The 14,435-nt window shown below is 39.7% G+C and overlaps 1 protein-coding gene across 1 annotated transcript in view; it reads right to left on the bottom strand.

Annotated features, from left to right (window-relative positions):
* Positions 1-13,290, bottom strand: part of SSU72 (SSU72 homolog, RNA polymerase II CTD phosphatase) — a 42,411-nt gene extending 29,121 nt beyond the window's left edge. The window contains exon 1 of the mRNA XM_001362823.5: positions 12,550-13,290. Coding sequence (XP_001362860.1) covers positions 12,550-12,629 — 80 coding nt within the window. The 5' untranslated portion in view covers positions 12,630-13,290. The remainder of the gene's footprint in view (positions 1-12,549) is intronic.
* Between the last annotated feature and the right edge of the window lie 1,145 nt (positions 13,291-14,435).

Genomic DNA, 14,435 nt, shown 5'->3' with positions numbered 1-14,435 from the left:
TAGGCTTTCCTCCTCCCTAAACAGATTCACTGTATTTCTTAACTTCTAATTTTCACATTCTAAATCATTTCTGAAACACTAAGGCTTTTTTAAAAACTGCTACTAAAAAAACTTAGTCAAAGTTGACAATTTTTAAAAAACATAACAGCAATTAAAGAAATGTCCTAGAGCCACCATATGTAATACCAAGAAGACCTTGGGGGATACTTTCACTCCCCCTCCTCCTTCATGTTAAGATCAAGACATAACCAGTGCAAATTTTGAATGTTTTACAACCTCAAACCAAAATCTATTTTAAGGTACTATTAAAATCTCTCGTATATATGGGGATGGGTGGATGGATTCTAAGCCTGTTTCCTTTCAGGGATTGCTGCTTTTAATGAACATCCTGTCAAAATCCTTTGAATACAAAGGGCTCATACTTTTTTATTATGTGGCTTTTCCAGGCCTCCTTTCCATTTTAATGCAAACGCAACAAAATGACAGCAATGCCAATGACTATTGCATTCTCTTCTACAACCAAATAATTTTAAGACAACTAAACTGATAATTAAACAAGTTCTGAGTCAGGGGAAAAAAACCTGTTTAGCTCAAAAGCTTGCCATGAAACGCTACTTCAAAAGTTGATCACTTAATTTTTTGAAAAGTTCTTTTCCACCTTAACTAAAGTTTCTGAAATGTTATTTTGGTTACTTGTGCAATTTGATCTTGGAGTCTGCAAAGCATATTTAATAATCTGATGCTATTTTTTAAAGTAATTTAAGACAAAGCCACCTGCCCCTGGAGCACTTGCTCAAATTACTACTAAATTCAAATTACTATAAATTTCAATGCTAAAATGGCTTTGTTACAACTCAGAAATTATATATCATGTTATTAGCAAAATTGACAAATTTATTTTTGAAGTTCTAAAGGTCTCAGACACTAGTCAGTCTACATGAAATGTACCTTTTTGGGGCTTTTTTTTTTAAACCTAACTTTTTCTTACTAAGGGCTAGGCAAAAGGGTTAAGTGACTTGCCCAAGACCACAGTCAGGAAGTTTCGGAGGCCACATTTGATTTGAATCTAGGACCTCTCATCCCCAGGCCTAGCTCTCTCTCTCCACATTCTTCAATCTAGAATTGTTGTCTTTCTGACATTTTCTGAAATGTATTTTTTTTAATATGGATATAATTTTATTTTTTAATATTTTTCCAAGGTTACATAACTCCTGTTCTCCCTCTTCACTCCTACCAGAGTGACAAGCAATTCTCTGGGCTAAACATATTATCATTCAAATCCTATTTCCACATTATTAATTTTTGTAATAGAACAATCTTTTAAAACCAAAACCCCAGCAACTGGGTGGCTCAGTGGATTAAGAGTCAGGCCTAGAGATGGGAGGTCCTAGGTTCAAATCTGGCCTCAGACACTTCCCAGCTGTGTGACCCTGGGCAAGTCACTTAACCCCCATTGCCTAGTCCTTACCACTTTTCTGCCTTGGACCCAATACATAGTATTGACTCCAAGACAGAAGGTAAGGGTTTCAAAAAGAAAGAAATGTATTTTTAAGTATCACTTCAGAATCATAACCATGAAAAAGCATCATTAGAAAAAACCATAACAGTAGGATCATTCTATTAGAAGCTTGAAGGGATCTCCCAATCCTGCCTCATTTTACAGATGAAGAAAGTGATGTCCATAGAGGTAAAAGTACCAGCCCAAAGCTATCTAGTCCCACTCTCTGTGAATAAGGAAACATTAAGGCCCTTATCAAGGGGTTCTGAAAATCTTTCTTTTTACTAGTCAAGAACCAGTGATTGAGGGATGACCCAACAACTCTCTAGTACCTATTTAGGTAAAGAAATCTACTCAAAACTCATAATTTTATTTATTTATATATGGGGGGAGGGGTGCATCTTTATGCCCCTTCTTAAAATAGTTCTTATCTACTATAAACCACCACCTTTTTGGTTCAGGACCTCAACCAAACTTTAAAAGTTTGACCTCCAAGGCTGGAAAAAGTAGTATGTTATAGATACAAGGAAAGGTATATTATAGAGAATCAACACCTCTCCTCCCCTAAATAATACAATAGACTCTCCAAGAGTCCACATTGGGGAAAACAGCACCAAATCAGCGATGATGAGCACATCATCTCTAAGAACTACAAAAAGAACCGTAACACATTAAAAGATTAGTGTCCAGTCTTCCATTACTTGTTCAGGTGATAGCTATATGTCCACAAGCTACCCACTTCCTGGAGTTTACATGCTGTTGATGTGAATCAAGAGAGCTGGGCTGTCTATATCATGTACAAGGGCAAGCCAAAAGCACAACTTTTCACCACCCTCAAACAAATAAATAAAAAGCAAGAGAGAAAAATAAAAACAAGATGTTCTTAAATGAACAAAATTATCATTTTAAGATCCAATTCAAGTGCCATGTGATAAGACATGTCATCTACCAAAAGCAATAATGCAATCAGGAGTTGTACCTTACTCTTTTTTTCCAAACCCTTACCTTCCATCTTAGAACCAATACTAAATTGGTTCCAAGACAGAAGAGTGCTAATGGCAAGACAGAGATTAAATAACCTGCTCAGGGTCACACAGCTATGAGTGTCTGAGGCCATATTTGAACCCAGAACCTCCCATCCCTAGGCCCAGCTCTCTATCCAGTGAGCCACCTAGCTGCCCTTGTACCTTACTGTTAACTACTATTAACAAGGAATCTTACATTCCCATTCTTTTCTCACCTAACACACCCAAACCCCCATAGAAAATGGTCCTTCTCCAGAACTTAATTATCTTTCTCTTTCAGACTTATAACATTTGATTTTATTACTATAGCTAATCTGTCAGTGTTTTACCTGACCTTTGAGGAGTATACACTTGAATTTAGAGACCATTTATAAGTATTTTGTTAATCTGCTATGTGGAAGAAACTTTTCTATTCATCAAATAAAATATTATGTTTCCAGAATCTTTTCAGGAATATATGCCCCCAAATTCCATAAACAAACCAAAGGAAAATGATAATTTAAATTCCTGCTATGGGCTTAGGTGGCAAATGCTGAGGATACAAAAATAAAACTGTCCCAAGCCCTCAAGGAGTTTACTCTCTCTTTGGAACAACATGCACACAGAACTACAAAATGATGGTAAGAATGCAGCACATTCCAGGCCTGGGCAAAAGCAGGGAAGAGGGAAAGGCCAGGTACAAGAAACAGAAAAGTGAGTTTGGCTGGGACACTGTGTGGAAAATTAGCTGCAAATGCCTAGAAAGGGGAACCGAAGCCAGACTGGGATCAGCTTTACAAGCAAACAGTGAGGATTTGCATTTTGATTCTAGAGGCAATAAAGAACAAATGGAATCTGTGCTTTAAGGCATATCAATTTGACAAAGAGGAATCTGGGAGTGGACTGAAGGCAGGGAGACCAATGTTGAACAGTCTAGGCAAGAGATAATAATATGGATACGAACCACGTGAGCAAGAACAAATGAAAGCTCTATATTGTCATATATCCAAAGATGCATTCAGTTAATCTATGAAATCTATTTAGAATGTGGGATAAGTCATTTCATATAGTCTTATAAGAAAGGAAAAGAAAAAGAAGTCATTGTATGAATGGCAATCAATAGTGAGAAGCTTCAAAGATAGATCTCACTGATGTGGATGCCAATCCAAATGATTTTACCCCAAGCAAGAACTGCATTCATTAACCAATGATATTTCATACATTAAGATGCAAATAATGTGAAAGTACCAACCACATTAAAGGACAATAATTATAAATGTATTTGGCATGTAAATGTCGATCTTTAATTTACCCACAGAAGCTTCCAATCTAAATGGAAATTATTTGAACTTTTAAAATATAAAATTCCAGAGCATACATTAAAATAAAATCTAAACTAACCAAAACCAATCATCTCACACTGCACCTAGATAAAATGGGACAGAATTCACTTATGTAGACACTTCAGAAACTGACCCTGCCTATGACCAGGTTACTTACCAGTTGGGGAGCACAGGGCCTTGTATAAAGCAAACAACATTTTTTAAATTAATATATTAAGAGCTAAGTGAATATTCAATATTCTTTCTTGGATAGAAGGTAGAGAAACAATGCAAGGGAAAGACATGAGAAGCAGTTAAGTTTGATAACACAAATGAGGAAGGAAATGATAGGCTAATTAGGAAAGGCTGCTCACAAAAGGAATAAATACCACAAAGCTAATAAACTTTGCACTTTCGAATCAAGGTTTTATGATCAAATCCTAGATCCAATGAAGAAGTTTAAGTATTAGTGTCAACATTTTATCTTAAGAAAAACTATGACCGTGCCCTAATCTACCTCACCATTTACCTCACACACCCTTATCTGGATAATCTAGAGTTCTCTGAAGACCCAGATGAATTATCATCAATACTTGTGAATAACTTTAACCAATTCCTTCCTAGCTCTGGCCCTTTATCCAAAATATACACTCCAAACCCCTTGGCTCTTGTCCAAACCCTTTTCCTACCTGGTTTCTTCAGCTTCAAACTAAACATGATTCTCTTTCTGGGATCAATCTGAGTAGTCAAGAGTACAAAGAAGTTGTTAAAGGTTATTTATATAAAATGTGCTATTACAGTTCTAATAAAATACCCATTAACAAGGTGCACAATGACCACAAACTGGCAGTACCCCTTTGTTTAAATGCAGTATTCAAGATCTGACAAGTCAGTCAAATCTCATAGCCTAATACAAGTACTGCAAAGATGAATAGAAAGAAGCCAAAATCAGAACACAACTATTAAGATAACTCAGAATTTTGTATGTACATTGGAAATGAGATGTGAGAGATTTAAAGAGCTGAAGGAGTTTTTAGCTAAGGGGATTCAGAAAAGTTTCAGAGGGGAAGTAGTGTCTGACTTTCAACAAGATTTAGGTTAAAAAAAATAAAGTTTTTTGGATAGAATTAGAAGTTACAGAGATAGAGGAAAGAACAGGATAAATCTGAAAAAAATTATTACTATAACTGGTCCCACAAAATGATATAGTGATAATTTGTTTATATTGTCACCCATGTCCCTATTTGTGACTTGAGCAACCATCACAATAAAATTTGGTTTATAATGGTATTACTGAGAAACTGGGTTGGCGGGGGAAATGCTACTTAGGGTATGTCTGTAGCAGTTTGCCTGGAAGATGGAGTTCAAAAAAGGGCAGTAGTGTAAGATGAAGATGTAAAATTGGATCATAGTCAAATTCAAAGGTTGTTAAATGTCAGACTAAAGAGTATTCACCTTATGGAGTGGGCCAAAAGTTTTTCTCTATGAGAGAAAGGCTTCAGGACAGCAGGGAATTGGAAAGAATACTTCAGAACACTGTATGATGGAGGGTGACATCTGGACACAAACATTAAACTATACAAGACACCTTAAAAATTTAGCCTAATACCCTCAATTTGCAGATGGAAACCAGGAAGAGCCAGAGAAATATTTGTATTTATACAAGAGAATAAGACCATCAAAATCTGGAATTAAGTCTTCTGAGTCCAATCATCCATTCTTCTCCCTGGGCCCACCTCAATATGTATCATGTGCAATAAGTCACAGAAGTTCATATCGACTTCACTTTATTTATTTATTTTTTAACCCCCTTACCTTCCATCTTGGAATCAATACTGTGTATTGGTTCCAAGGCAAAAGAGTGGTAAGGGCTAGGCAATGGGGGTTAAGTGACTTGTCCAGGGTCACACAGCTGGGAATGTCTGAGAACAGATTTGAATCTAGGCCTGGCTCTAAATTCACTGAGCTACCCAGCTGCCCCCTTGACTTCCCTTTATAAATAAGCTAAAGCTCTGAAGGTGTAAATCATTTTTCTCCCTAACCTGACAAAATCTTAAGTGTATCAGAGGTTTGTAAAGGTCTCATGCTTATCTGTTAGAAGCCCCTATAGAAGGTCTACAGGAAAATGTAGACCAAAAAAAGAAACAATGATGGGTCTCAATCTGTACCAAAAGAAGGAATACCCAAATAAAGGAGATATGGGTTTGGAAGTACTATAGTAAGGAAGGGGGGGAAGGGGAGGGCACTAAAAGAATTTTGCAAAGCTAAAGAATCAATAAAAACACCTTTCCAGAACACCTGAACCAGATAAAATTGTCGATGGGAAATATTTAACACATTGAATAAAAATACAGTATAGAGAAATGTTAACATCAGATTTTCTAAGTCAAGATGCAGCTACCAGGATCTTTATGCACAGCTTCAATTTGAGTTTGTATACATATAGTATACAGTATATCCTTTTGAAATATAATCAATTCTTTATTTTAAAAAATCTTATATTTGCATTTTTTGCTTAAAAGCATGTGTAGTATAATATGCGATCTGAGGCAGAAATTTGTCAGACTGCAAGCAAAAACAAACCAAACAAATAAAACCCTGCACACCTCTAGGAACTCAAAACCAACTGTTTTTCCTTCTAAAGCAATCTATAACTGTAGCATCCAGTCTAAGAAAACTGCAAAATGCCATTATCCAGGATTGTTTCTTTTTATTTATCTTGTTAAACATTTCCCAATTCCCCTCATGTTTGGTACCTCTGGACTACACTGAAGAATTTGCATTTAAAAAAATAATTTTCACTTACTGAAATGTGGGTAACATGCAAATTAAAATGAACATTAACATTCATAATTCATATATCTCCCAAAACTCTGTAAAGAAAAAATTTTTGATGCCATCAAGTATCTTCCCATTTTGTTAGTATTTGTTAGTATTTATGACTCCATTCAATAGTTGGGGAAAAGATTCTAACAGTAGAGAATCCTATGGGTGGGTTAGTTTGGATAATCTAAAAAAGACTAAATCATGAAGAACCTATAATTCAAAAACCCAGTATTCTTTATGCTGAGATGTGAGAAACTGCAATTTCTTTTTCCATCTCTTTAAACCAAAGAAATTTTCCAGTGACAAAATAGCTATTTGGCATTTGTGGAAGAATAAGCTCCCAATTTTATACAATGATGCAAATTTATATGTGACAGCATGTGAAAGTTGGATAGAATGTCATTTGCAAAGAACAATTGAGCATTATAACATTTCTGATGGATGGAGAAATATAAAAGGGAATATAAATAAATATAAAAGGGAAGAGACTATTTCCTCTAGCCAAATATTTTCAATTACTGAATGATTTGACAAATCAAATGATGTAAGATCACATTTAAGATGGCTAGAATAGTCATCCTGGGAAATAATGGCTTTTATAATAAAGTCAAGTGATAGAAACCCTAGTCTCCACCTTCTAGTCTTTGCCCTCTCCATCCCCAAACTCCTCTCCCTGACCAGAATGAGGTGGGGTAAACTACGGATGTGCACTAAAATCAGAATCATCATCTAAAATCAGACTTTTTCCATGTGTTTTACTAAATTATTGCATCATTCTCTCTCTCTCTCTCTCTCTCTCTCTCTCTCTCTCTCTCTCTCTCTCTCTCTCTCTCTCTCTCTCTCTCTCTCTCTCTGTTTATACATGGGAAAATTTTAAGTGATAATATTTTAAATTGTCCTGTAATAATGTTAAGATAAAAAACATTAACTATGTTAATCTTTGAGTTTTATCTAGATTTCACATTCCTAGAGCACAGTAGGCTAAATCTTTTGCAAACTCCTTATGACTAGAACTTGAATAAAATAGGGTTTTCATTTAACATCAGCACAATTTGAAAAAAGGCACAAAAGTAAACCTGGCCCTTCCAAACAAGGTGACATGATCACCAACAACTCTTAAGAATACTCAAAAATCCAATTTAGGAAGAGATTTGACACAGCTCCCATTCTGCCAAGCTTTAGCAGAGTTATCCTCTTTCTCTAGAACTCTTACATTAACTAATCAGCACAGTGCAAAACTGAGACAATGAATTTAGAGTCAGAGACCTGGATTGGAATCAGGTCTGTGTCATATACGACCTTGAGAGAGTGATATTTTAAGCAAGTCCCTTAAGTTCTCTGTCCTCTTCCTCCAGAATATGAAGGATGAGAAGTTGGACCAGGTTGCCTTGAAATCTTTGCCCTTTGAATCCACTATAACCCTATATACTGTATATTATCCAATTTATAGATTAATCTGAGTTTCCCCATCCAAGCTAAAATTTTAGTCTGAGACTTCTACAGCTACTGCTGCTACTATATAGTTCTTTCTCCTCAAAATGTTGTATAGTTACTAAAAAAATTACTAATATTCAATTCATCAGATTAAGACATATTATATTAAAGAAAATGTGCTGGGCCATTACAAATACCAAAAACTATCTTCATTTTCACCATATTCTGAAAAATAGCATGATTTTAAATTTAAAAATTAACTAACAATCCCTGTAGAAGGGAGTTCTTAAATTAAGTCAAAATAATTGGCTCCAATGGGAGGTCTTCATCCACCGAGGCAACAAGTCACATCCCAATAAATTCACAAAAGAATTTCATCTACACTTGGACCTGGGTCTCTGAATCAATTTAACCTCCAGATCCAAATACTCAACAAAAAAGAATGCCTTCTATGCGTGCATGGTAAAATGATACATCAAGCATGACACTGAGTAGGGAATAAATTCTTTAGCTTAGAAGTCAATCACAGGATGGCTATTTCAGTTGGGACCCAAAGGATTTCAACTAGCTGGAGATTTCAGAGTCCTTCCAGAAATGGAAACAAATACAATAAAAAACTGAGGCAGAGGACAACAGGCAGTTTCTAGAAGCAAGCACAAAATAAAATGATGCATAAGGCTCATTTCTTCTCATATGCTAGGTGCTAGGGATACAGAGAAAAGGCAAACAGTCTCAGAGGCCAAAGTGCTTCTAGTCTATTAAGGGAAACCAGGTATCCAGGCAAGAAAACACAAAAGAGAAATACTAAGTAACTTCATCCAGGCCAGAGAGAAATCCAGAGGCAGGAAATGGATGTTTTGTCCAGAGAAACAGGAAGATGCCTAGCCATAGAGACACAAGGAGTGGCTTGAAGTCATTAGCCTGGAAAGAGGGTGGGACCAGAACTAAAAGGGCTGGAAATGCCAGTACCAGGGGAAAAGGATCCAAAGTTTTATCTTCTAAAGAACACAATCCACCAATTTGCAAGAAGACTTGTACATACCACTCTTAATTTCTAATTTAAATTATTTAAACCACTCTCCAAAAACAAGATTCAAACATTTATGTAATTATATTCGTGTGTCTAAAATTATACCAGATAATCAACTTCAAATTCAGGACCACAAATTTGAATTTTTTTTCTAGGCATTTCCCTCCTGTATTTCTGGGAGGATAACATAAAGTGAATTTCTAAATTCTTTTGTTTAACTTTTTATTTCTAAAAGAAGTGTCTCTCCCCAAGACTGATTTAATAACAAAAGGCATCAAATCAGGAGCAGGTAGTTGGCTCAGTGGATAGAATCAGGTCTAGAGACAAGAAGGAGGTCTTGGGTTCAAATGTGACCTCAGACACTTCCTAGCTGAATGACCCTGGGGCAAGCCACTTAACCCTAAATGCTTAGTCCTTACCCCAGTTCTGCCTAGGAACCATCATTTATTTGGATTCTATGAGAGAAGGTAAGAATTTAAAGAAAAGAAATTGTAATAGGAAAACTCATACTTAGTTCCTCTAGACTCCCATGCGCAGTTTCCATTCCCTAATGCTTTCTTTTAGGTAAATAAAAAGTACACTTTCAATCCTATGTGGATACAACTAGGAGATCATCCCTCAGGTTCCTTCCAGATCTAATACAGTGTGAGAAAATATAATACCAAAATCTTCTCTGTAATAAGGAAAACATCCAATTATTTTGTGAACAGGTTTCTAAAGCAAAATTTTTTCCTACAAGTAAAATAGAATAAACAAAGTACAGAGGGTGTTGGTGGCAATGCCAGACAGGAAGCCTGCACTCAGAACCTACCCTAGAAGGTGGGTGAATAGAAAAATGATGACATTTACTTGGCACCCCTAAGGCACTGAGTTACAGAGTAGCCCACCCACTGGAGAATTACAACAGAGGGAGTTTCTTCTCCCATGCTCATGAAACCACAAGTTCACTTGCTAAAAATATTTACAAGAAGAAACTGTATCCAACTTGTATTCAATTTTTATTAAAAAGGCAGCACGTGGATCTGGCTGAAACTAAAAATGTTAATAGGAATCCCAAATATGAATACAAATTTCTCCCAATAACCATCACTTGATATGCCACAGTTGGAAAAGAATGAAATAATTACATAAAGTTTACTTTGTATAAAGAACCTGAAAATGCAAAAAATGTTACATATAAAATTTAACAAAAGAACGTTTTAAGAAAGTTAAATTCAGATTCTAAAAGTTAGTGTGGGTTTTTATTTTTCAACCTAGGCCTTTTACAACCATCTGGCTCCTACCTAGTTTCTTTCACATGACTCCCCCTCCTTCACTAAACACTCCAAAATTCCAGCCAAAGTCATGGACTTGCTTTTCCCCTAAAATGGTTTTCCACCTTTTAGTCTCCCAACCCCAGATCAATGGGATTCCCTCCTGAGCTCCAGGCCCTAGAATCCCTAGCTTTGGTCTAGGATTCTCCATCATCTGCAGCATTCTGTGGCTCTCAGGGGTTTCCCAGTCTTGCAAGCAGGATCCCAATGCCATTAAAGCCAGGTCTGTTTCTTAGTTGTCTTTATATTCCCAGTTCAATGAATCTTGAGTGCCCAGGACTCCTTGTATGGAAATTTTCCCCTTTCAGCTGGTAACCCTTCTCTATAAACAAATCTTACAGAGGGATGTATGGCACTGGAGAGGTAAGCCTAATCCATATAATGAATGTCAGGGACAAATCTTGGATCCAGGGCTTATAAACTCTCAAAGTCAGTTCTTAATCCTCCATGATCCCCCTTTTTGTTTACATTTTTTGGATTGGTAGTTGGTTTTATCATTGCTGTTATTTTAAAATAATGACTTGTGATTCTACTATCTGTACTGTGAAATGACAGTAAGGAAGCAAGCTACCTTTACTAATGCAAATGGAAAACCTTTATTTCTGCCATTGCCCATCTTAGAATGCCACCCTCCTAACCTCACTTCTATCTACCTTTCCAGTATTTTTACACTTTACTTCTCCTCCCCCCCCAAGTGGGATCCAATGACACTGGTCCTCCCAGCTTTCAGGGGCTGGAATTATCTCCATCTCCTGCCCTCCCTGGCTTCCTTTGAATCCCAGCTAAAATCGCACCTTCTGTCAGAAGCCTTTCCCAACCCCCTTTTAATATCTGATGCCTCACTGAACCCTCCCCCAAAGATGAAGTGATTTGCCCAGGGCTCGCAGTGGGTCACAAACATTTATGAAGTTAGGGGTTCTTAACCTCAAGTCTTCATTTCTGAAAAATATTTTCATTACAGTGAATCAATACAATTTGTAACTCTGACTTTTTTTGATGCACTTAAAAATATTCATCTGAGAAGGGGTCGGAGACAAAAAAAAGTTTAAGAGTTCTCATATTTAAGCACTTACTCTGGGAGGGAGGGGCACAGTGTGCTATTCCAAAAAGAGCCAGAACCTGGCCTAAAAGTCAACAAGACTAGTTAAGTGGTCAGGCTCTGTGCTAAACGTTGGAAATATAAATACTAGCAAGACAACAGTCCCTGCCCTCAAGGAGCTTACATTCTAATAAACCTAGATCCTTAAAGACCAATTTCAGACTTCCTAACAAGAAATGTGGCAATTCCCCACCCTAAAACAAAAACCCACCACTTTAGGTTAGAAAAAGCTTCTCTGGAGTCCCAGCTTCAACCTCAGCTTCTTGTTCCCCTTTCATTCTAATGCTGTCCCTCTGAGAATTACAATTTATCCTGGCTTTAGCCTGTTTGTTCCTAAGTGTTCACATATGGCCATCGAGTTCCTGGAGGGCTGGGACCAACAGGTTTTGTGTGTTCTTCCCACAGTCTGAGCTAAATCCTACGTTCCAGAGGAACTCTTCCCCCTTAATTCTGTCGTCTGTCTAGTTTGTGCACAGTAATAATAGTAATTGGCTTGTGGACTTCCCCCATTAGACTGCGTGTCCCTCGGGCGCCTAGCTGGGGACGCTGTTTTTTGCCTTTCTTGGTATCTCCAGCGCTCAGTCCGGCGCCGAGCACACAGCGTTTAATCGATACTTATGGGCAGACGCAGGGACTGAAATTGAAAGGGGTGGACTTGCTCTCTTCTGGCCAACCCGAGACTAAAGTGATCGATCCCCCAATCACCCATCCCGCTCTGGGAAGGGGGAAGGCGGGGAGAGGGGAACTAAAGCGGCCCACAACTACACACCCTTGGGCCTGTCCACATCCGAAGGAGGAAGGTCCGAAGGCCTCGGAGACAAGTGGAGGCGTTGGGGTTTGGGAGGACCCACCACCCACTCTTCAGAGGAGTGCCCAGCTTTAGGCCAATAGTCACCCTCCCCAGTTGTCTGAGCGAAGGGGGAGGCAGTGGGCCCAAAGACCCGTTGGGGGGGAGGGAGAGGGCGGCGGTTGGTTCCGGGGGGTGGGGGGCAGGGGCAGGGGCAGAGGCCCTAACAAGGCTACCTGAGGATGTTGTGCGCCTCCATGCTCCGGTTCTGGTTACTCGAACACACCACGGCCACTCGCAGCGGCGACGACGGCATGATGGCGGAGGAGGCGGCGGCGACAAGGGGTTTCCGCCCGCGGCGAGGGCCTCGCGTGTCTCTCCTACTCCGGGTACTAGCGGACTTCGGGAAAGCAGCCGCCTCAGCTCAGCGAGAGCAAAATGGCGGCAGCACCCGCGGCCAGCCCGACCCAAGCGACGCGGCGGGGACGTAGGGGGACGTCGGGGGGAGGGACGGGGACGATGGTGACGTCACGCGCAGAGGCGCTAGGCTGACTACGTGTGGCTCAACCCTGTAAGCGAGGGGAGGACTAGAAGCCTTGCGCAAACTCAGTGGAGGCCTCTAAGAGCGAGCTCCGCTCACCGCAGCTCCCCCGCCCCCGTAGGTGGGCGTCGCTCCTCAGTTCCAGGGTGCCTCCGCCCACTCCCCTACCCAGTCCGCCCCGCCCCGCGGATGCGCCTCCGGCTTCCGAAGGGCCCCCTCCTTCGTCCTCTGGCTCCTTTTCCTCTACCACCACCACCTCTTCCGTCCCCCACCTCCCCCGCCCTCGGGGGGCTTTCAGTTCGCAAGTTCGAATCCACCCGAGACCAATCGGTCCTTTTGGGAAAAGTCTGGGGCCGAGCTTCTGGCCGTGGCTCCCGGCTCCGTCTCAGGCACCGGGTGAACTGGTTCACTTCTGTCGGGCTCGCGGGGCTAGCCTCGCGTGACGGTGACGTCACAACGGTCCTCTGGTGGGTGGTGGAGAATAATTCGCGTTTGTGAGACACCAGAGGCTGGCTGTGACGGTGTTCCCCACCCCCACTCCCACCCCTAGACTGGAAGCTCCCTCAAGGGCAGCATGGCATAGAGTAGGATTTATAAATACTGTTCAAACCCTTACCTTCTGCCTTAAAATCAATACTAAATATCGGTTCCAACGCAGAATAGGAGTAAGCAATGGGAGTTAAGTGACTTACCCAGGGTCACAGCGCTAGAAAGTGTCTGAAGTCAAAATTGAACCCAGGACCTCCCCAAGCCTGATTCCCAACACACTTAGCCACTCAGCAATCCCAATTAATACTTCTTAACTCAATACACCTAGCTGAGGCAAGTGGAGCAGGAGCAGGGTTCTTCTCAACAGCACAATGAGCAGATATGCCAATCTCTTCTTAGGTTCCCCCAGGTCTTTAAGAAGGGGAAGACAGCTCTGCTTTCCCCTAAATTTGGAAAGGGAACTGAAACCCAGCCCTCCTGTAAAGACTGGATACTGTTTCAGGACTATGAAACTCCAGTCTAGCTAGAGAGTACTAAATTCTGCCTTCAGGGACACCCACAGTGAGAAGACAAGTCCCAATAATACAACTTTAATAAATAATCACTTAGTAGTTTACTGGGAGGTCACTTTTTATTTTTTAATTTATTTTTTTTTTACTAATTATATGTAATAAATCTCCAGAGAATTCATTTTTAAGTCCTGGGTTTGACCATAAAATTGATCTCTGCCCTCCCCTTTCTCAAAGGTAAACTTGCTCAGCTCTAATGGAACCCCTCAATCTGATGATAAAGCATAACCCTAAAATGTTATTAGTATTAATTAAGCCACAGGGCTAATGAGGACCACTTGAAGTAATTGGAATCTTAGTAGCTAAGGACAGGGTAAAGAATAGTGGGTAAAGTTTCTATAAGGCCAGACAGAATCTTGGGAAGAGTGCCTGTTGGAATTGTGGGTAGCCTGAGTCAGTTGGGTTTTTCCAACTGCCAATGGACTCCTGGAGGTTTTTCCCTAGGAGGAGGTAGATGTTTCTGTTCCTTGGAACACTAAAAAAAAAAAAAAAACCCAGTGGCAAGTGAAGGATGAGAACAGGT

This window comes from Monodelphis domestica, chromosome 4, assembly GCF_027887165.1.
Source record: "Monodelphis domestica isolate mMonDom1 chromosome 4, mMonDom1.pri, whole genome shotgun sequence".
In the NCBI taxonomy this organism is placed as follows: Eukaryota; Metazoa; Chordata; class Mammalia; order Didelphimorphia; family Didelphidae; genus Monodelphis; species Monodelphis domestica.
This window is presented reverse-complemented; position numbering and strand designations above follow the sequence as displayed.